At 47.4% G+C, this 23,827-nt stretch overlaps 2 protein-coding genes across 3 annotated transcripts in view; one reads left to right on the forward strand and one right to left on the reverse strand.

Annotated features, from left to right (window-relative positions):
- The window catches only part of Rpn3 (regulatory particle non-ATPase 3), a 127,932-nt gene that overhangs the window by 82,253 nt on the left and 21,852 nt on the right, over positions 1-23,827 (reverse strand). For both annotated transcript variants that reach the window (XM_065442454.1, XM_065442453.2), the window contains exon 4: positions 16,332-16,472. In XM_065442454.1, the coding sequence (XP_065298526.1) occupies positions 16,332-16,472 (141 nt within the window). The remainder of the gene's footprint in view (positions 1-16,331; positions 16,473-23,827) is intronic.
- Positions 4,727-5,710, forward strand: LOC135910401 (tigger transposable element-derived protein 6-like). The gene has a single exon (XM_065442455.2). It carries the CDS (start codon positions 4,727-4,729, stop codon positions 5,708-5,710), a length of 984 nt encoding a protein of 327 aa, XP_065298527.2.

Consider the following 23,827-nt stretch of genomic DNA (forward strand, 5'->3'; position numbering starts at 1 on the left):
ACGAGGAAAATGGGTTTATTTACAGAAATTAAATCAGTCTAACATGACTGCTTGAGAAAAAGAGTATCAGTCCAACATGACTGCTCAAGAGAAGTGTGTCCAGCATTCGCACAACAACAGTTTTTATACACTCGGTCCGCCGGCCATACGAGGCAGCGACTGTTCGTTTACTCATCGCCAACTTGCTGCCGCTCCGCGGAACAGTTTACGTACACAAAGGCACACACATTCCGATGCCCAAACGACGGCGTTGGAGGGGTGCCGTTCCGGGAAGTATCGGTGCCAATCGTGGGTAGCTCGTTGTCTTGCGTCACGCCGAAGCATGAGAAGCACCAAAATACGGCTTTCCCGCGGCAGCTTGTCCATGCGTGTCAGATCAGGTCCGCGTTGGGGAACTCCGGAACCATTGTTCACACACCGAACTCGTTCCGTCACAATGTCGATGGGGCTGGTGGAAAGAGGCGGTTTTCAGCACAAAGGCCGCTTCTTCGAACGCCTCCTAGCTGCAGCGATGGAGAGGGGGAGATGCGCGTCGTGTCGCCCTGTCGCAAATGGGTGGCAATCTTGCCTTGCAGCTCGCCATTCTTAACAGTGTATATATAGTCGATCTCGGATGTATCGAACCCGGATACATCGAATTATTGCCTATATCGGAACAGTTGAAAAATCCCCTTAGGAATCGCATGCAAAAGTATGGCGTTATTGTTCGTGTATATAGAACTCCCGAGCACCGGCATATCGATGTATCGAACTCCGTGCTGAGCTGTGCCCCAGCAAGTGCGCTTCTCCCACCGCATCCCACCCCCGCAAGTGCGCTTCTCACGAAGCTCTCGCGATGTTCCCGCGATCTCACGTGCGCCACCCCTCACTCTGAGAAAGGGGCGTGTGGGTAAAAGGCACGTAACGAGCAGCACTTGGAGTGCGATTGGGTGCGAAAGGGAAGCGGGAGGGAGAAACCACGCTGACCGCAGGCGCCTGTTTCCTGTGTTTTGGTTGGCTGACACCGCTGGCGCAGAGAGACGAACGAGGTCAGTGCAGCTTGGGCTTGTGGTAGTGCGGAGACGCGGAGCACCGAGTCTTTCGATTCACTTCATTCCTTTTATTCACGAGGCCAATGCGAAGGCTTGAGACTTGTGTGGTGCAGTGCGTTTTTCTTTCCGCTTTTGGCAAGTGTTCCGAAATCACGGCCACAAAAAAAAAAAAAAAAAAAAAACGCTAGAATTTCGATTTTTCAACAAAGGCGGACATCATTCAACAGGTGGAGGCTGGCAAGAAAATGTCGTCCGTCGCCGTGGCATTCGGAATTCCTCGCAACACCTTGAGTACGATCCTCAAGAACAAAGCCGATGTTAAGCTGAAGGCACCCTGGAGCGTGTCGTGTGCGCATCCCAACCTTTGACAAGGTTGGGAAGGCATTGTATGCCTGGTTTTAGGAGACACGTGCCAAGAACATACCTGTTGACGGCCCAATGCTCACGGAGAAGGCCAAATGGTTTGCTGTGGCCTTCGGAGAAGAAAACTTCACTGGTGGCACTGGTTGGGAGCAGTGATTTAAGAGTCGCTACAGCATCGTCAGAAAGACCCTTTCGGGCGAAAGCGAGGCGACTAGCACAAGTCACATAGAGAAGTCGTTGTCCAAAGAGTGGCCAAATAATTCCGACCGCTTTTCGCCGTCGCAAATATTCAACATAGATGAGACGGCACTGTTTTGGCAAATGCTGGCCAAGAAGACTCTGCATCTGAAGGGCACTGCGTGCCATGGTGGAAAGAACAGCAAGGTGCACATATCGGCTTTGCTTGCTGCAAATATGAATTGGTCATGCAAATTACGGCAGTTTGTTATCGGAAAGAGCAGGTCGCCACACTGCTTTAAGAACGCGAAAGGCCTCCCACTCGATACACGTCTCATAAGAAAGCTTGGATGACACGCGATTTTTTCGTTGAGTGGCTACAGGTGTGGGATGCCAAACTGGAGAAGCCTGGCCGCAAAGTTTGTCTTCTAGGCAATTGTTCAGCCCATCATGTCGTCTGCCCATTAAAGCAGATCACCCTCATGTTTCTGCCGCCAAACACAACGGCAAAACTTCAGCCTCTTGACCAAGGCATTGTGAAAGCATTTAAGGTTGCATACAGACGACGACTGGTGCAGAGGCTCCTAATCAACTTTCGATTAGGAATCGAACTCAAGATGGACCTCCTTGGAGCCATTCAAATGCTGGCTGGTGCTTGGTGCTTGGAACGACGTGAAGAAAAGCCCAATTGTGAACTGCTTCCGCAAAGCAGGCTTTGTGGTAGCTGCAGATGACGGATGCCTTGACAGTGGAGACGATGACGGTGGATGCCTGGACAGCGAATTTCGCGAGCTCGGCATTACAGTATGCGATTTCGTCAGCGCTGACAACGGCATGCAAGCTGTAGCGGAGCATGCTGATGCGGAGATTGTGGCTGACATCATGGGTGACGTGGACGAGATTCGAGCATAATAATTAATATAATAATATTTGGGGTTTTACGTGCCAAAACCACTTTCTGATTATGAGGCACGCCGTAGTGGAGGACTCCGGAAATTTAGACCACCTGGGGTTCTTTAACGTGCACCTAAATCTAAGCACACGGGTGTTTTCGCATTTCACCCCCTTCGCGGCGAAGGTTACAACGAAGAGGACCAACCACCATGCACTGAAGCTGAACTTGCATCAGCTTTCAGCGTCATTCGCCACTGTGGTGGCACAATGGAAGGAGCTGGCCTTCCTCATTTGGACATTGTCAGCAAGATTGAGGACAGCTTAATGAACTTGATGGTGCAGAAGAAAAAGCAAGCAAAGGTCAGATTTTTTCCTTCAGAAATGAAGTGCTGTGGTCATTGCGCTGTGTTTTTGTTTTTTTACGCGCCTTGGGGGTATAGATCAGTAAGTTACCTTCAGTCACGACATCGGGAAACGGCCTTGAGATGTGTGGAGTTATTACACAAGCTTTTGACATGCACATTTTATATTTAGAATTATCGATATATCGAACTATTTCGCGATCGCCTTCGAGTTCAATATATCCGGGATCGACTGTATAATATATATATATAACTAAAACTAAAACAGCAGTTAATGTAGATGCGCACTGCGAGACAACACAGTGATGATTGTTGAGGGAGGAATGGTGCGAGGTGTATGCAGATGAATGAATGACATGTGCCTATGTATTCATTTATATGCCTCGCAGGCTGCAAGGTTGGAGTATTAGGTGAGGGAGAATAAAAAAGCAGTTATAAAAGGAAGAAGGACAGAGCATTAAACAATACTGAACAAGCAATAACAGAAAAAATTACCGCCCATGCACCCCGCACACGTGGTAAACTGGCGAAGCTGAAATGTACGGCCCCACTGTTCATCACTGGGTTAATTCCGACGGTCTATCAAATTTCTCAATTAGTGGTTACGTATTGTGTTTCTTAATGAGGTTTCACACACGTTTGGCTTGGGTTTATCCCATTGTTTATTTGAAATACCACACATTGCACTTCGCATAATCCCCATCATGGAGGGTGCAATGAGTGGTTCCTTATGTTAATCCAATGGGTTCATCGAAGTATTTCTGAATTATCTTAAGCATTTGTGTTTTGTAATATGTTAATCATAGTACAGTCCAGCCCACTTATAACAGCCGCAGATATAACGAACGCTCGCTTAGTACGAACGAGGGCGGTACTACCGTCAAAATATATATTGGGCCAATGGCACAGTGTCTCACATAGAACGAACTGTTGTGGCCTCAACACTCGGTTAGAGCGAACGCGAAGCTGTCGGGCCCCTGTAGTTGACCGAGCCGGCAGTGTTTGGTGCGGTTTCGCTGGACTGCGAACCCAGAGAGCGCACAAAGCGTCCCCCGGCGCTCCTTTGCGGGTAAAATAAAGTAAAAAAAGAAAAAGCGCGCGCACGCGGTGACGAAAGAGAAAGTGGCGCCGCCCACGTCGCTGTGATGCATCCACGTGATCTGCGTCGGCCAATCCGAAAAGTCAGGCGTCTGCTCTACTGGCTCAAACCGCTGAGGGCATTGCGCCGTCGATTCTTTCTGTGCGATGGCACTGCATTGACATCGTTGCCGTATCCGTGCCTTTCCCAGATCGGGGAGTTGAAGGCTGCCTCAGCGCGTGAGCCCAAGGGCTTGACTTGCGCCTGGTGCGATGGAGGACTGTACGCCGACCTCTTCAGGTGCTAAAAGGAAAGCTGTCGACATCGCAACGAAGATGGCCATTGTTAATGAACTAGCTCAAGTTGCAAAAAACTGCGAACTGGTCAAGAAGTATGGACTGTCGAAATCGACCATTTCAACAAGTGCTAAGGGCAAGGAAAAGATTCTTGGTGCTACCGTGAATGCCGACCCGACGACTAGAAAGCGCCTTTGGAAGGCGACCTACGCGGACGTTGAGGACGCACTGCTGAAGTGGTTCGCTGACGCGCAGTCTCGCAACGTTCCGATTAGTGGACCGCTGATGCTCTCCAAGGCTAAAGACTTCGCCTTCCTTTTGGACTTTCCCGATTTCAGCCCAGGCAATGGATGGCTCCACTGGTTTAAGGCTCGCCACGTAATTGTTTTCAAGGCGGTTGTCGGCGAGGCCGCGTCTGTGAACAACGAGGACGTCCATGTGTGGCTTTCTGACAACTTCCCAACAATCACGAGCTATGCTCCACGGGACGTTTACAATGCTGACGAGACTGCGTTGTTTTTTCAGATGTTGCCATCTAAAACGCATGCCTTGAAAGGCGACAAGTGCACAGGAGGGAAGAACAGCAAGTTGCGCATAACCGTTCTCCTGTTTGTCAATATGGACGGCAGTGACCGGCGGCTGCCTTTTGTCATTGGCAAATCACGTAATCCGCGATGCTTTGGAAGCTACGTGCCCGTACGCTACAGGAACAATACAAAAGCCTGGATGAGTCGCGACTTATTTGCCGAGTGGCTTGTCGAGTTCGACCGCGACATGGCACGAAAAAACAGGAAGGTCCTGCTCGTGCTGGATAACTGTGCGGCGCACCATGTGCAGCCTTCCTTGAGTGCGGTGACAGTGCTCTTCTTGCTTCCCAATGCAACCTGCAAAATTCAGCCGCTGGATATGGGCATCATTCATGCGTTCAAGGTGTGCTATCGGCGCCGCGTCATTCAACGCTTGTTGATCGCGATTGATGCTGCCATGCCAGTTCGCATCAGCTTGCTTGCTGCCGTGGACATGTTGAAAGCGGCATGGATGGAACTCACCGCGGAGTGCATCGAAAATTGCTTCCACAAGGCGGGTTTTATGGGCCCAGGCACCGAGGACGCCATAGATCACCCACCGGAAGGCCGGTCGCACGAGGACTTGTGGCAACGCGTCGTTGACACGCAGCTGGCCAGACCTGATGTCGCCTGGGACGATTTTGTTTCTGCTGATGACGACGCCGACATTGCAGAGCCACGCACTGACGAAGCTATTGTGCGTGAAGTGCGAGCCCTTCCTGACTGCCCAGAGACCGACGAGGACGATGACGAGGATGCTGCTCTACCGCCGGTTGCTGTGAACGCTTCAACCGCGATCGGTTACATCACGTCGCTTAAGGAACTCGTGTGCAACAAAGGCCTTGGCGATGAACATATTACCGCGCTGGAAAAATTAGAAACGGCAGTGATGCAATCAGCTTTGAAGAAGCAGACATGCATCACGGACGTTTTTCAAAAATAAAGTGAACTTTCGTCTCGCTTGGTCTTTTTTCCTGCATTACAGGTAGTCCACTTAGTACGAACTTTGGATACAACGAACAAATGCCACGTGACGATCAAGTTCGTTATATGTGGGCTGGACTGTACTTATGACTGTTATACATTGTAGTTACCAAGTGACACACCGGGGCCGCACATTTCATTTAATTAAATACAGGGATACCTTCCTGAACCTATTGCGAAATCGGAGAGGGACTGCTCCATGCGTGCTCTGCTGCAAGAGGGAAACGACGCCACACCTTTGCTGCAAGATAATTATGTCATCATGATCTTGTCTTAACCCCGTCCCCCTCTGTGTCCCATCCCTGCGATAATAGGTAGATAAATGTATGTTTTAAATGCGTAAGCATTTCTATGTCTACCCAATGAGAAATTTGTCTGTGCGTAACATCAGACGAATGCAGTGGCCCATACCCCCCTAAATAATGGCTCATGCCCCCACAGTAGAGTTTCTGTGGTCAGACCACAAGTGTTTCACCTAGGCATATAGAGCTTCGCTGTAAAAAGAATTACCGTATTTACTCGCGTAATGATCGCACTTTTTTCGCCAGAAAAATTGACGCAAATTCAGGGGTGCGATCATTACGCGGGTTAAATTTCCCACGAAAAAAAAAAATTTTTTTTTCGTCTCGCGTTTGCTGCGGGATGCGGGTGCGGGACACCAAAACAAACATGGCGGCCGGCGGAGCAAGCCGAACGCGCCGAACGCGATTTTTTTTTTTCTTCTCGTGAGTACATTACGTGCATTGAAACAGTTTCTTCCGTATCAGTGATGAATAATATCGTTAACATCGGCAAGTTTGCGGCAATAACGTAGCCATGTCCACTTTGAGGGGACAGAAACAGATGGGTGCACTTAGCTGCCAGTGACAGAAACGCATGGCCGGTGTGCTGCGGAAACTGCGGCGCCGGTTTCACTACTGTCCTAACACGGCACGTTTCCGCTAAGGGTGGGTGAATATCTTAGCTGAGTTACAAGCGTCGGCGTATGAATAGGGTACACTTTTAACGTATCCGTGTAAACGTGGCTACTATCATTGCCGCGCGCGATTTGTTGTGTGCTCACGAGTGCAGATGAAAAGAAGCACGCCTCTTTTGTTTTTGTTGACCACAACTATTATAAAGCCTACCCATAATAAAGACAAGTTTGGTAGTACCTCTTTTTGTCATGGAATTGCAGAAAGTGATGAAAGTAATGAAATGAGGCATCCACTTAAGAATTTTTGGTGCGTGCAGGTGAGTTGTTCGCGTAGCATTCGACAGATGGTAAGCGCGATCATTGTTAGCTAGACTTGGAACACCACATATCGCTGCGGCAAGTTCGGGGTGCGATCATTACACGGGAAATAAAAAAAATCGAATTTTGACGACAAAATTCAGGGGTGCGATCATTACGCGAGTGCGATCATTATGCGAGTAAATACGGTATCACCTTTCTGCTAGAGATCGAGACAATCACAAGGTGCACTAACAAATCAGACTTCATTGAACATGCTGAGTAAACGCTGGTTGACCAGCAATAAATCGACTTTACCTAAAAGGAGGAGCAAGAACTGATGTGTGTCCATACAGATCCCAACAAGAAATGCATCCATCTCTGAAAAAGTGACACAGGCCATGCTGACACAAGATTCTCCCAGTGTCATTACATCTACAGCTTCCAAAATTTCTCTAAGCCACCGAACTGCACAGAATGCTAGCTTCTTCCTCTGCAATGCACCCTCAACATCTGAGCGTGCATTGTAAAGGAAGAAGCTAGCATTCTCTGCAGATCAGCTGTTTAGAGAAATGATGGAAGCTATAGATCTAAGAACCCTGGGATAATATTAAGAGCATGGCCTCCATTAGAGGTGGATGCATTTCCTGTCAGGAAACACACATTCATTTTTGCTTCTCTTTTTTCTGTACGTTCGGTTTATTGCTTGTCAGCCAACATTTACTCGCCATGTACAATAAACATTTTGTCAAATGATCTCGGTTTTCTTGTTCGTACTATTTGTTCTCTTGTGCCATTTGCAGCCAGGCTATTTTTTATTTTTTTAAACTGCAAAAAGTCACATTAATGGCCCTTATGATGCGTCTGTGTACCTTATAAAATCTTTTACTTCGGCAATGTTTGAATAGTGTATAGTGTGAAGCAGTAAGAACAGGGCACGCTAACTTCTAATTAAAAGGCTTATTGTGAGAATGCAGAGATTTATAAAAGTTACCAGAAAGTAGCGCAGGAAGAAACCCTGATAAAAACCAGTGATTGATGAAACGAAACAATAAAAAATAGGAAAGAGAAAATACAAATAAATATACAAGTCCAGGGGAAAAAGTATGTGATCACCAACTGCGCATGCAATTACAGTATTTTCAAAGAAAAGGTTTTTTTTTTTTCCCAATGGCACGGAACTGGAAGACTGTGCTTGCGTAAGCAAGCTGCTAGTCTGTGTATTGGAAAAAGAAGTGTTTCTTGAAAGGTGCTGGCATGCATGATTGGCGATTCTGTGATTTGTTTCTACACTTTTTCTGCAAATGGCACAAGAGAACAAATAGTACGAACAAGAAAACTGAGATGATTTAACAAAATGTTTAATGTACATGGCGAGTAAATGTTGGCTGACAAGCAATGTTTAGCTGTGTTTTCTTTGTGTAAAATTTTTATTTATGTTTCGTTGCATCAAGTACCAATTTTTACTTGGCCTTCTTGCTGTCTTTTTTTTCTAGTAAACTGTACAAACTGCCTCATTTTCACAAGAAATCTTAGTTGGAAGTTAGCCCTCATCCCTCTCTAGTGTCATCCTGTTGACAGTGCTTCATGCTATGCTGTGTGTGCGTGTGCGTGCACATAGATTTGGATGTGAAATCAGGGCCTTGGGCAGAGGCATTGTTATCCCCCTGTGCAGCCTCATAAATTCTATAGACAAAGTCAATAGACAAGAACACAGTGAACGCACAGAGTACTTTGATCTTGTCCGCTGTCTATTTTTTTCACTGTAGTTAATAATCAATACGTGCTGACTCATCCAGTTTTCGTTTATGTTGGGCTCATGACTTCTGTCACGGAATATCTGCATGGCTATGTATACAGTCGCCGACTCATTTTTCGGACTCCAAAAATTCGGACATGCTCGATTATTCGGTCTGCTTCGCGGCACCACCATTCTCCCCATAGACCACAATGTCATGCCATAACTTCTAATTAACCGAAAATTCGAATTAAGCGGCTTCAAATTATCGGGAGTCAACTGTACTGCTGCTTCACAACCACCCACAGCTATGGATCCGGTCTGTGCTTCTGATCTCGCTAGTACCATCAGCTCCGATCTAACGCTACAGCAGACGGGGGAGTTACTGGCGTTGTTATATACGCATAAAGACTGCTTCGACGTCCACTCTCCTCTCCTGGGACAGACTTCAGCGACGGCTCATCGCATACACACAGATGGGATTACCATCGTGCGCCGGCGGCCATATCGCGTTTCTTCCGCTGAACGACAGATCATCGGTACCCACGTTGCCGACATGCTGAAACGTAGCACAATACTTTCATTTTCTAGTCCTTGGTTGTCACCTGTCGTTTTGATGCGTAAGAAAGACTGCTCAGTGCAATTATGCTCAGACTACCGTGCCTTGAACAAAATAACCCGCAAAGATGTATAACCACTGCCCCGAATTGATGATGCGTTAGGTTCATTACAAGGTGCGGAGTATTTCTTCAGCCTCGATCTACGCTCCGGATAGTGGCAGATACCCATGCATGAAGCAGACAAGGAGAAAACCGCCTTTTCCACACCCGATGGACTTTACGAATTTAACGTAATGCCTTTCGGCCTGTGTAGTGCTCCAGCCACATTTGAGCAGATGACTGACACCATACAACGGGGCCTAAAGTGGAAGACTTGCTTATGCTACCTTGACGACATCATATTTTCGTCGACCTTCCATCAGCACTTGCAGCGCCTCAATGAAGTCCTGACATGCCTCTCAGCTGTTGGCCTTCAGCTGAATACAAAAAAGTGCCACTTCGCCCACGAAACCATTAAACTGTTAGGACACCTTGTCAGCAAGGAAGGTCTTCGACCCAACTCCAACAAGATTACCGCTGTCCTCCGATTCCCCAGGCCTCAACGCGCCAAAGACTTGCGTAGCTCCCTGGGCCTAGCTTTGTATTTCTGGCACTTCATACGTAACTGTGCCACCATTGTGGCGCCGCTCCATCAACTCCTTCCTTCTGGAGCTCCCTACGTATGGTCGGACGAATGCCAAATTGCTTTTGACGCCTTCAAGCGTGCCCTCACGTTCAAACCTGTGCTTTGTCATTTCGACAACACCGCACCCACTCTTCTATATACTGACCCCAGTGGGCACGGTATCGGCGCTGTTCTTCTGCAACGTCAGCAAAATTCTGAAGAACGTGTGGTTGCATACGCAAGTCACACGCTAACAGCTGCAGAGAAAAATTATACGATTACCGAGCAAGAGTGTCTCGCTGTCGTTTGGTCCGTCCGAAAATTTCGGCCTTATCTGCACGGCTGTCACTTTACGGTCGTTACTGATCACCATGCCTTGTGCTGGTTGGCGATGCTAAAGAATTTAATGCAACGCCTCGGCCGTTGGATACTTCGTTTACAAGAATATGACTTCGACGTCACCTACAAGTCTGGAAAGAAACACCAGGATGCCGATGCTCTCTCGTTGTCCCTTAGCACCGTCTTCAAATGCTACTTGCTTACCACCTTTCGTGAGGAAACCGCACGGCCCATTGCCTGCATTCCCTTCGCTCGCAGCTCTCGACCAGCTCCCATCCAGCCATTCTCATACGTTTGCCTCTAGCCAACGTAATGACTCCTACTGCCACTCCATTATGGAACGTATTCGCGGATCATCTCGCCCACCTAATGCTCGGCTCCGTCGGCAGTTGAACTTCAATATCGAAAATTTGAAATTATACCAGTACATGTTTCATCCCGAAGGACACCGTTGGGTTCCTGTTGTTCCCCGATCACTTCGGGCCGAGATGTTGGAGACCTTTCACGACGATCCCACGGCCGGTCACTTTGGTTTCCTTAAAACCTACAAGCGAATTCGCAGCCGCTTCTCTCGGCCTGGACTTGCAACCAGCGTACAAAATACGTGGCTTCCTGTTCGCTCTGCCAACATCGCAAACGATTGACCTCACCTTCGGCTGGACTGTTCCAACCTGTCCCGTGTCCTGAAGCTCCTTTCGCAGTGGTTGGTATCGACCTCTACGGACCGCTACCCTTAACCACTGGCGGTAAACGATAGATCGTCACAGCTGTAGACCACTTGACACGGTACGCTGAAACAGCCGCACTATCGTCGGGATCCGCAAAGGAGGTAGCAGCCTTTTCCTTGGAAGCCATCTTTTTATGGCACGGAGCCTCACGTGTCCTTTTGAGTGACCACGGCAGGACCTTTCTCTCTAAACTTCGACGATGTTCTCTGTGCGTGCAATACCATCCATAAAACGACTTCCAGCTACCACCCTCAAACTAATTGTCTCAGAGTGCTTTCGTCGCACGCTTTCCGACATATCTATGTACATCATCCCTGACCACACCAATTGGGATGTCATTCTACCATTCGTCTAGAAGCATACAGTGAGGGGCTAGTTGGTATGACATCATGAGAACGAAGAAAAACTGCGCAAAAGAAGGACAAGAAGTGAGGCTTCCATACATTTGTACCGCAAGGAGTTGGCGTTTCTAGGCTCGACTACATGATAGCGGCATTGGTCTTTGTGGTTGGTGCGCATGCGTTCTGTTGTTGGTAGGGAAGAGGCGTTGGAGCATTAAACCAGTTGTTAGTCTGCGCCTGTGTCGTGTGGTTCTTTCTGTCTTGTCCTTTTTTTGCGCAGTTTTTCTTTGCTACCATTCGTCACTTTCGCGCATACAATACGGCCGTCCAACGTACTACGGGATACTCGAACTTTTTCCTCGTGTATGGTCGCCAACCGCTCACTATCCTCGACGCTTCTTTCTTTGGTGTCCCCGTGCCTTCGTCCACATCAGTGTGCGAGCAGTTCGTTTCGCCCGTTGCCCGGTGTCGCCAACATGCCCGCCTCAACACCGACGCCAGTCAACAAGACCGCAAAATTCGCTATGATGCATCTCACCGTGTCGTTTCTTTCCACCCTGGAGACGAAGTGTTACTGTGGACCCCAGTTCACGCTCCTGGATTGCGCGAGAAATTTCAGTCCCGTTTTATCGGGCCCTACATTGTTCGCAAGCAGACTTCGCCAATTAATTATTGTGTCCCTCCAGTTGTTCCGCCTTTGGGCGGCCGCTGCCGTTCCACAGAGATTGTGCATGTTTCGCATTTAAAACCTTTCATACGCTGTTTCTCACCATAAACAGCGGCCACGTTGGCCGCTTCCACACGTGGGGGAAATTGTGTGAGCATTATATTATAGCTTCATCTTCATCTGTATGTATTCATCATCATGGCCAGCGTCATCGTCTTCAGTGCGCGACCTGCGCAATAAACCGTTGGGGCTTAACCCTTTGAAGGTTTTTGCCGTACATGTACGGCGGCGGTTTTCTGTCCCGCAAGGTCTTTGCCGTACGGGTACGGTTTCGAACCTCCGTTTGAAATTTTGCGCCATAATGACGATCCGTGCTCAGTGGGAGGTGCTGCCACCCCTCAGGACTTACAAGAAGCGTTTGAAATTTGTGCTACCTTCTTGGGGAGATAAACAGAACTGATTTCTAGCTTCAGCACCCTGTGCCGACTGCGGCCACAGCCCTTTTGCGGTTTCGGTTTCGCCGCGTGATCGCAACGGAGGCGCGTGAAACGTCATTTTTCTCTTTGTCGCCACTCTCTTGCAGGGGCGGTCGAAGTTGATTTCTATCTTGATTGACGCTGCTGTTAGTTTGTTTATCACCGCCGCGCACGAGGTACTCTCGCTCTCTGCGGCAACGCGCTTACGCGAGAAGGTGCCTCTGACCTCTGCCCAAGGCAGCCGCACGCAGAGAAGATGTGTGCGCCAACACAACTCGTCACTCCAAGAGGAGAACAGACATGCAGTTTAGGTGTGCAGACTGCGATAAGGCGCTGTGGGTAGAACTGTTTTAAGGAGTACCACACTGAAATACTACTGAACATTTTGCAGTTCTGAGTGATGCCAACACCAAAATACTGTTCCTAATTTTTTTTTTACTATTTATTCCCGCCTTTATACATTTTGTACGTTCAAGATCCGCAATAAAATAATTTGACCACCTGGGAAAGCTTTTTCAAAATAATTCAATCCTCAAAGAGTTAACAGCTGTCTCGCAGTAGTTACATTTTAAAAGTTAAAGCCAAATCTTCAACTCAGCGTCCATTGAACATAGTGTGTTTTGTACCCCCATAAACTGTACCAGCTTATTGCATATGTATCGGTTAACACGTAGTGTTTTCATTTTTCGTCGTGCAAACACGGCGGTACGTTGTCTCCATCGGGCAGCCCGGTAGAACAACAAGTTTCAGAGATCGGAAAAACTACCTTTAAGTGCCCTGTGCGTTTGTATGTGAAGCCATATCAACATCAACATTATTTCGGCGCCCTGCCAGAGAGCGTTGTGGCGTCGTGCAAGCAAGGATTCGTGTTATTGCCAATGCTCGGATAAGAAAAAGACGCCGGGTGCTCAGCATAGAAGAAAAATTAGACATTGTTCGTGCTATCGAACGCAGCACAAAGAAGTCGGTGCTGGCACGTGACATGGGCCTACTGCTGACTACAGTGTGTGGCATGTGGAATGCGAAGAAGTTGCTCGGCAGCGCTGCTGTGACCATGAAGAGATGTCAGCTATGAGGTTCAACTTTTCGCCATCGATTCAGGCCCGACAGTGGCAGAAGCTGCGGGTTACGCCAGCCTCATGAATGCAATTGTCGTGACTAGAACAGCACCCAGCAATGAAAAGCTGCCCTGCGACTTCTACAGTGCTACTCCGCGCGTGCACGGAGATAATGTAACGCCAACGACGAATCTGCCATGCGAGTGTTTGTCGAGAGGAGGAGGCAGGCTAATAAGCCGGTTCGCAGCTTCAGTATGTTTGAGGCCACTGTCGTCACTGCTAGGCCGCCGCAGCATCAAACGACGATAACACTTTTGTCGTGCGAAGTAAATAAATACTGCATGTTTTTTTTCCCTTTCATCACACACTCTCTCTCAGTTCTGTTTTTGACGGGTAAGTGGGCAATCTCATGCTATTTTGGTTAAGCAGTACTACCGTTTAGTACGTACTTTTTCCGAGCTCTGGCCAACTACGGTTTAACGAGGTTTCACTGTATACGTGACAATATAAAAAGAAAAAAGACCAAAACAAAGAAGTGTAAGCAACGTCGCAGCAGGCACATTTATATCCTGTGTGCCATCATGGCATGGGCTAATGACATGGCCTGTGAGACTTTCTGACCCATAATCGGTGATAACCCAAATCCACACGTGAAGATGCCGATGGCATTTTGTCAGACTTTGCGCTTTGTGTACCGCACAAACGATGATGTGTGCGTAATGTGTGCGGTGATCAGACCAACTGCTTTGCCAGCCTGCCAAGACACAGCCTCCAGCCAAAATGCAGAGATTTTTTTATGATACAAGACAAGGCTGAAATCATTGCCCAGGTTGAAAAGGGCACGAAGAAGATGGAGATTGGCGACAAATTTAGAATTGTTTGCAGCTTTCCATCTCCAATTTCTAAAAACAATGCCTCTATTCTCAGCATGCTCCAAAATAGTGCAAATGCAAAGAAGAAAACTGTGACGGCTGCGGCGTTCCCAGATGTCGACAAGGCAGTGTTTGCTTGGCTTTGTGAACATCATCGCACCAAACTTCACTTCTATGCTGCAGCCGCTCGACCAAGGTGTCATTCGCAGCATCAGGTGTGCCTACAGTGACGCCGATTCGGCATCGGCTGCTGAACCTTCAGGCCAAGTGTCCCACCGACGTGGACTCGTTCATGGTGCTTCAGATGGTGGCCGGCCCATGGGTTGCGACATGCCTGCCCGTTATTCTTTTAAGCACAGTGGCTTCACTGCCACTCAGCAGGCATCGTGTGCTGACCGAGCGGCACTGGAGCATGATTTGCCCGAAGGCGCACTTGATGACGAGTGCTGCTGGCACAGTGCCGCGATAGCTGACCAATGCATGGGGTGAACTTTGTGCCATGGAAAATAAAGTTCCAGATGGCCCTAGCATTGACGAGTTCATTTGTGCAGATGAAGACGTTGCTGTGCATAAGAAGAGTATCGACGAGGCCATCATAAGTAACATATGCGAAAGTGATAATGCCCAAGCACACCAGCAACCAAAAGATCAAGATGAACCTAGCGAACGCTCTGTCTGCCTCTTGCTAGGAAAATAGATGTGTCACAACCACCCCTCCCTCGGTCTCGCACACGCTTTATCGCATTACTGTGAGCTCGGTCCCCTCCTTCTCCTTTTTTGCATGGGAAGACAGCACTTAGGCCACCATTCCTCTTGGCTTACCTTCGCATGCGTTTACATGCACCCAAAGTATATACAGCATGTGGGGCATGATGGGATCTTATGCACTTGGACTTTACACCAAACTGCTTTGTTTCGACGGTCGCTTTAAGTGGCAAAAAGTAATTCAACCAGTTGGCCATCTGCATCCGCAGAAGTTTCTATTTATTGTCTCAGTCAAATATTTTTAAACTGTAAACAAGAGACATGTCACAAAAAAAAAAAAAAACCGTGACATATCTCTTGCGACGCTTTTTTTTGTGTGACATGTCTCTTGCTTGCACTTCAAAAATATTTGTCAAGTACACCAACTAGGCCTATAGAAAGTTCTATTGTCTCAGTATTTTTTCATGACCCTAGTGAAATTTTTATGTTAAAATGGTGTAAAGGTGCCCTTCATTACACCGAGGTTCTGAATACATGGTGTCAAATGGACAAGAGGTTATCCAGAACTAAATATATATTGGGAATGTTGTTACACTGAAGTTTGTTATATCGAGGTTTAAATTATAACAAAATTCTCAGTATAATGAAGTATTTAACTTTTCAGAACTCCTTGTACATAGAACACCATACATTTAGAACCTCAATATAATGAGGCGAGTTAATACCCAATTTTAATGTAAGGAAATTTGGCGTAACAGTTCTGCGGAAGCCAGCAAGGTGGAGAGAAGTAATTTTTTTAATTAATTACTTCTCTCCACCCGGCTTCCGCAGAACTATCATGTCAAACCCTCGCCTTTGCTTCAAGTTGTTGACAAATTCGACTTCGCCCTGTCATCTGCTAGCCGCCTGGTTAGCTCGGATGGTACACCGGCTGCCCCGGAAAGGTGGTGGTCTCGGGTTCAAGTCCCGGACCATGACGAATTTTTCAACTGCGAGGCTTTTCTTTTAGGAACCTGTACGGGTTTCCTTTGTGACAACTGCTACGATTGGGTGGATGTCGCATTTTCTCTTAATAACGAAATTTCACTGGGTCATGAAGAAATACCGAGACAAATTCCACAGACAAATATAGCATACCAAGAGCGATTGCTGCTGCTGTTGGTCACACACTAGCTAGATAAAGAAAAGGAACCTGTGAGCAGACAAGTTCAGCGCCCACCTTCCCATAACGCTGCGCATCGATGAGGTACACCAACACCAGCAAGTGAATGTAGACATCCAGCTCAGGAAGCAGTGGCAGGTGCGATGTCTTAGCACTGCGGATGCGGCCTTCCTTGATGGCACCATCTGTTTCCATGGGCTGCAACAAGTCAAGCACATTTCACAACACTGTTTAGGCTTAGGAAAGATTGACAGAATTTTGTGCTCATCTGTTTTCCCAGAAAACACAACTTGATGCAATACTAAGTGAAAATGCCAAGAGTTGAAATTTTTCGTGAGCAGTACCATATTTACCAGACTCTTTCGTAACCACGCCTATAGAGATCAATTTGATTGTCAGTTTTTTTTATACGCGGCGTGAACATTTCTGTTGGGGTTATTCTTCTAGCAACATCATGAACTGTCTGAAATGATGACTGACCTTACTCATTTGTCAGATTTGACAATTTTTGGCAGATTGAAGAGTCTACAAAAATACAACTTCAACTGGAGCTATCATCGACACTAGCCTCCAGTGCTCCTAGCACTTCTTCAATAAAGAGACGAAACATTTTCACTTCGGTCTACTCTGCAACATAATATTTAAATGACAGCAGCAGTGAAGACACAGAAGCTTCTCTCAGCTTGTGAATTTTTCGATCCTACACATAGACTGTTTTTATGATGCCTCAAACAACAGTAGATGCTCATGAGTGGGTGTTACCTTGACAATTGTCTTCAACAAATATCAAGTGCAGCTTTATTTTCCCTACCGTTAGTTCGTTTATCCATCAGTGCTTCTTTATTTATTTACATACCCTCAGGGCCCCTAGGGCCATTACATAGGAGGGGGGAATTTACACAATCCAAATTTGCACCGCATACAACAGAAAAGAGATAGGCACGTGCAGAAAACCGGCACACCGTACAGTTTCGAGAAGGGGAGAAAGACATCACGGTAATGCAACATTCGGCTTGGCATAACACAATTAGATAATTATGTACTCTGCTAACGTGGAAATGTTACATGAATCAAGTCATAGTCCTTACATTCAAATTACTGCACTGTTTTTGGTACAAGATGAGCAAGTAGGGCTTTCTGGGAAGAAGCAGTTTCCCTTATTGTCACAACGCTTCCCGGTAACGCGTGGGCCCCTGTACCCACAAAATACGCATGTATTATACATTATTTAGTGGTAGTACGTTGGCAGTGAGCGAACACACATAACGTTACATATTTTCCCACACTGCCCACGAGTTTACACAGAAACTGAGAACAGAAATTGACAAATTATTGGGTTAGTTTGTTTACTAATATAGACGGTGAAATAATAAAATGTTCCCCTTTTCCCCCCTCTTCCTCTTTCCTCTCCCGGTCCACTAGCAATAAAGCACAGGTTCTACATGCAAATTACCATAATACACTAGAGTGCAGCATATGGCCATGAACATGTACGTATGCACGCAAAACGGAAAAGTAAAAAAGTGCATCTTTGCCCATCATTCAATTTATAGGAAATTGTACCGCTACCGTATGTAGTTATGCTTTCTGCAAGCCATGTCTGCAACTTGGCTACCGGCTACCAGCTTACGTTGACCCGCCATGATGACAGCTCAACTGGCTGCTGGCGACACTTGGATTTTTCATGTTTTCGGCAAGTTATCTAACAATTTACTGCACCAAAACTGCAATTAAGCTAGGGGCAGTCGCCTTCCCGACTTATTAACGCAGCTCCTCGCGTCGAACATGGCACTTATAATCGGAGGGACACTTCTTTTGTGCTTTTCGGCCCATTTCAGTACAAGAAGTGCTCTTTAGAGCAATAAAACTTTGCTCATCAAGCGCACCCCATGGAATGCTATGACACAAGTCTGCCCGAGGTCTCTTGGCCTCTTTTTGGCATCCAAGGGACTGCGGTTTTCTGGCATCGCAAAGCATTAGGAAAACTTTCTTTTTGTGTGAATTCTATCATGGGGGGTTCGGGCATGCTGCACCATGAAATTTGACAGTTTCTCTTCGCTCTACAGTAAACAGCTGGGAGCACTTGGCACTCATGTGGTACCAGTTACTGTACTAGGCAGTCATCGGACGCGGGTTTGGTACTTTTGTGGTCTGTTCTGCGTCTGCATGAAACTAACCCTTTGGCGGTATTTATTTGACACTATGCGCAAAAGGGTCGCCCACCTTCGCTCGCCGCTTCACTCTAAGCGGGTCAAAGCTCTTCATGCGTTTGAGTAATGTGGCTTAAAATGCATGCGTATGGGTCGGGACTGGAAGAAATTTTGAATAAAGCGATATTTCGAGTAAAGAGATTTTGTCATAACGAGGGATTATTGCACATCACCCATTCCTGCAGCACTCGCTCGGTCCACGCAAAGCGCTTCGCAATACTGCAGAAAGCGAAATCGCCATTGCTGATGTGAGGGCTGCTCCAGTTGCACTGTCATCCTCCGATACAGCTGCACCTGTGAAGTGATCTGATTCACGTCAGATGTCCCGTGACTGAGTCATCCGCGATCATATCTGTTGTGTGAATCTAGCTTTATCAGCATATAAGCTATCAGCGAAGATATATATTATCAGCGAAGATAAGATGTGGGCGAGTTGTGCATCCGTGAATAAACTGTTTTTGCAAAGATTTGAGCATTGTTGTATGCAGCTATTTCCGCGGGCTATACATGCGGATAATTTTTTTTTTCTTTCACGGATGTTGTAATTGGGGGTGCAGGTTATACACGGTGGCAGGTTATACGCAGAAAAATATGGTATGCACAGGGTCACAGAATGGTGGTAGATGACAGGGAGAGGCGAGTGTGGCGACATAAAGGTGGCAACACTTATGTTTTGTGTTGCATCCGGTGTGTTGTCTGCATGGACTGTGTTCTGTTGACTCGGGGAACAGAAGCTAGTACAGACCTATATGTACTTGCGATCCTAAGAGCTAGTTTAGCATGCCATGTGGCCTTCGAAGGCACTATCGCGCATGCTTACACTGCATTCGGCTAAATGTCACAAGTAAAAAACATTTCCTATTTAAAATTGAATGAATATGGTTACCACTGGTGCCACGTGTGCAATGTACATGAAGATACAGCCCACTTAACCTGTGCTTACAGGCTATTTATTTCAGAAAGCATAGCCTCAATGCCCACACTGAACATTAATCAGTGACTGCCATCTCTTCAGCTACCACATTCTTGGTCCATGGACTAACACTGCCCGAGTGTCTTATGCCAATGAAGGCACAACGCATTGGTCTCATTGGTATACTTTAGTCTGTCGATTGCTGTGGTGTGTGTTGTGTATCTGTCATGCGCTGTGCAGATTTCATTTTTCATCATACCAATCTGGAGCAATATGCTAGGCATGCTGCCAGGCAAGCCTCTCTCTGTAAAGAAGTGTAAAGTTCTACTAACCTACAATACATTTGTTGCAGGGAATCCCAGGCAACTACTATGCAGTTGCTGTGACGTATTTACTAGCACGAAATAAATTAACGCAATAAACGTGGGACCAAACTTCTGGAGAAAGGCAGACAGGACTTTTCCATTAGTCTTGCTCGCACTAGTAGCAATGTCACACCAACTGCTCTCCCAACTAGCCCAACTTTCTGCATTAATGCCGGCCCCAGAAGTGTCACCCAGCCAAACCAAAAGTGCAGAAAGCACGCAGGCAGAGCTGCGCAAACTCAAGGACTTGCCCCCTCACAGCTGCTCCTACAAAAGCTTGACTGAATAAAAAAAGATAGGGCACCTCGGCACACACAAAAAAAAAATGGCCCTTCTGGAGCACTTTGCGAGCACATATGAGCAAGAAACAAACAGCTTGTTTTCATCAAATTTTGTTTTTTGGTATTTATACAACCAACACACAAAACAGAAGGTATAAAGCTGGGAACAGGGCAAAGCATGCAAAATAAAATTACTGGGAACGGAATAACCCAGAAAACAAAGTTTGCATTCTCGAGAAAAGTGGAAACTGCAGCAGTAAACTCCCACCATTGCATTTCAGCAATACTCTTGTGTCACACACATCTGCTTAATAACTAATCTGCTCCCACATCTGCTAAATAACTGCAGTGCTTGAGATGGCTCCATCATTTTAATTTTTGATGTTGTCCTCCCTCGGGGAGTCCTCGCAGTCACTTAAATTGTCAATAACTGGTACACAGGTTATGTAACATGCATGCTCCAAGTAGAACACTGGTCAATTGAGTCTGCATCTACAATATAGAGTGTCCTGAAACGCTGTTTCAGAATGGCAAATGTATGCTCCATTGCCACATGTTGTTGGCTGTGTATTTTGTTGAAATTCGACTTATAGACATTACCCTATTATCCTTATATGAGGGCATCAGTCAACGCACTTGGTCTCTGCTCCACCATAGATGGGGCTTTCAGCATGCGCGCGTCGTGCGCGCAACCAGGATAGCCAACGAAAATGTCGATGCAACGGCTGCTTGAACCAGATTCCTTGCAGAATGATTGAAGGGAATTTTTCCCTGTTATATACAGTCAAACCTCGATATATCGAACACAGATATATCGAAGTATTGCGTATATCGAACAATTTCTATATCGCATGGAAAATCACATGCATTTTTAATTCTTTATTTCGAACAGTGCCGGATGTAAAATGGATATATCGAACTCCGCCGCCCCAGACCAAGTGCGCTCTGTTGACAGGAGGCGAGCTTTCCCGCAACACTCTCGAAGATAGCGGCGGCGCGATTGGCGTTCCAGACTGCTGCGTACGACAGCTGCCCACATCGGTTGCGCCGAGGGCGCCATTTGAACGTAGCGGCATACACACGCGGCGGCTTGAAGCCAGCACGGCCGCCTCGATCACGCGCGCACGGCGAGGCTTGCCTCCACCGTGCGCCAGTTGGAGCGCTTTGTCGGTGCTGAGCCACACAGCATGTGCATTGCGGACTTCGTTGGCGGTGACGATAGCACCGGAACAGTGGCGGAGTTAACAGACGTGGAGATCGCGGCAGAAGTGACTGCTGAGCGGCCAAACGAAGACGCTGCCGAGGCTGATCCAGCAAGCGCTGATGTTGCCCCGCTCCCGACTGCAACTGAGGCTGTAGCTGCTTTGGCCGTTGTACGCCGCTACTGCGGCGCAATAGAAGGCACTGGACTATGTTGAGGACGCCGTGGTCAAGCACGCGGTTGCCAATATGAAGCAGGCTACGCTGCTTCAGTACTTTCAGCGAACTAAATAAATACTTTGTTTGAAGCTTCATGTGAGTTTCTATTGCGCCACAATTGGTTCATTGATTGATTTGCGCTAGTTTTTGACGCGTTTTCTACGTGATTTTATATATATAATTCTGGCTATATCGAACTATTTTGCGATCACCGCGCTGTTCGATATATCGAGGTTCGACTGTAGTAGGACACACGGCACACTTTCTGGCGAGGGATTTCAATGTGGCAGCCTTCAACACACCTTAGTGTTTTTTGGTCCTTTACCATTGCTTCTAGCAAGAAAGCGTGCTTTGACATTCGCCCGCTTTTGATCGCTAGGCCAAGCAATCACCTCTTCACTGATATTGAACAAGAAGTTCAGAACCCTTTTGAGGCACAGAGACACTGATGACTTGGACACATCGAATGTATCAGCAATTCTATACATACTGTTCGGAGTACCTAAATAACCCAAAGAAATTAACTTTTTCCCTACCGTGCCCATTGGGCATTGTTAGCCGCTATTGATGGTTTGAAACACCGCTTTCGTGACCTTCCATACAGCTCACGGATGCACTGCACCTTCGGATAGGAAGGATAACGGCCTTTTTGTTTCCTTAGCAGTTAGCCTTTTTTCCTGCTTGGAGATGATTATTAATAGCGCTTTGAAGTTTCGCGGTCGTCGAAGTAAAAAGCAAAAAATAGCCACCTCTGAAAGCAGTGTACGTGCACGCTTCAACAGATTGCATATCTCGTGATTTCACTGCAGCCGATTTTATCGATGGATCGAGCAGCAGTGAGTCTGAGGATGCTGCCCTTTCATTGGACTAAGAGTGACGCAAACCAGCCCAGAACATCGGTGGCCGCAGCCTGGCTAGTTTCCCTGTTTGCTTCAGCCCATCTCTGTTGTTGTTTGGAGTGCTTCAAAGCATGCCAAGATGGAGACTTTGTGGGGTTCTAACCTGTGCTCTTGGGACACAGGAACAACACAGTAGTGTAAACAATCACAAGGGCATTTATTGCACCTTTCATAGATCAATCCTTGCTAGCCGAGTTGTTATCCCCAAGACATGCCGATGGGAGCGCGACAAAATGCAGAAGTCCGACTCACCGCAGCCGGATAGCGAGCGAATATGTTCGCCCCATGCTGGATCGCAACGCCTGGTGCTTCGCGCGTACGGTCACGCGAACGGTGGCACGCTCGAACAAGCCCTCGCGAGACGGTCTCGTGAAGAAGCATGGATCGGCGCACGCGCGCAACGTCCGCACTGCTTGCCGACCTTGAGCCAAAGAGGAAGCATGGATGTCTAGACGCCTTCTTTCCGCGCCAAGTCACCCCGCCATTAGGCGGTGTTAGCAGCGCAACACTCGCGCTCTTGTACTGCACTTCAACCAGACCAACTGCCGCGGGCATCAGGCTGCACAGCGAAGGCGAATTACAGGAGAGGGGAGCTATGCAGGAAAACAACATATCAGGGGACGCGTGAGAGTCGCGCATCCCCACAACTTATAGAAACTGCAAGAAATGCTACGACAGGAAAACCAAGCAGAAAACAACAGTTTACTGCAAGACAAGTAACATTTCGCTATGCTTTACATCGAGGAACTGCTTCGCAGCATGGAACGCCAAACTTTAGTGCTTGCAGTTAAGCTATTGTAATGAAAGACGTGCGCAATTCAAAATTCAGATTTTTTTTGGGAGATTGATTTTTGGAGATACAATGTCAATTGATACATTCAATTGACATTGTAGCAGCGGCGCTGCCGACAGGTTCCATATTAAAACCTCATATAAGGTGCCGAGAACTTCTGCCCTACGTGTCAGCACGTAGGGCAGAACCTACACCTACCGCCTACCACCTACACCTACACCTACCACCTACACCTACCGTATAGCGCAGGATATAGGTCGAGGTTTTTTCCAAAAAATATTACTAAAAGTTGACCCCTCGACTTTTATACCGGCCCTTGGCACAACTTGAATAGTCGTCTGGCAACATGTAAGAGCGCAGACCTTTCAGCATCCGCATCGTTATCACCTCCTTGGTGACCGACGTGGCCCAACCCCAACTCGCGGGCGCCACACGGTCCTTTATTCTACAGCGCGGTGCACCCGGAGCTCGAAGACAGGGTGGCGGATTTCGTCCACGAGCATCGTGCCAGATCTTTGCCAGTGACAGCAGAACTCATCCGCATCAAAGCTATTGAGATCGCCCGAGAATCCGGACTGCCCAAGGAACAATTCAAGGGCTATATTTATTGGGTTCGTCGCTCCATGCGACGCAAGGGATTCGCACTTCGACGGCACGCATCAATCTGCCAGAA

The sequence above is a fragment of the Dermacentor albipictus genome, chromosome 4, assembly GCF_038994185.2.
Source record: "Dermacentor albipictus isolate Rhodes 1998 colony chromosome 4, USDA_Dalb.pri_finalv2, whole genome shotgun sequence".
NCBI classification, from domain to species: Eukaryota; Metazoa; Arthropoda; class Arachnida; order Ixodida; family Ixodidae; genus Dermacentor; species Dermacentor albipictus.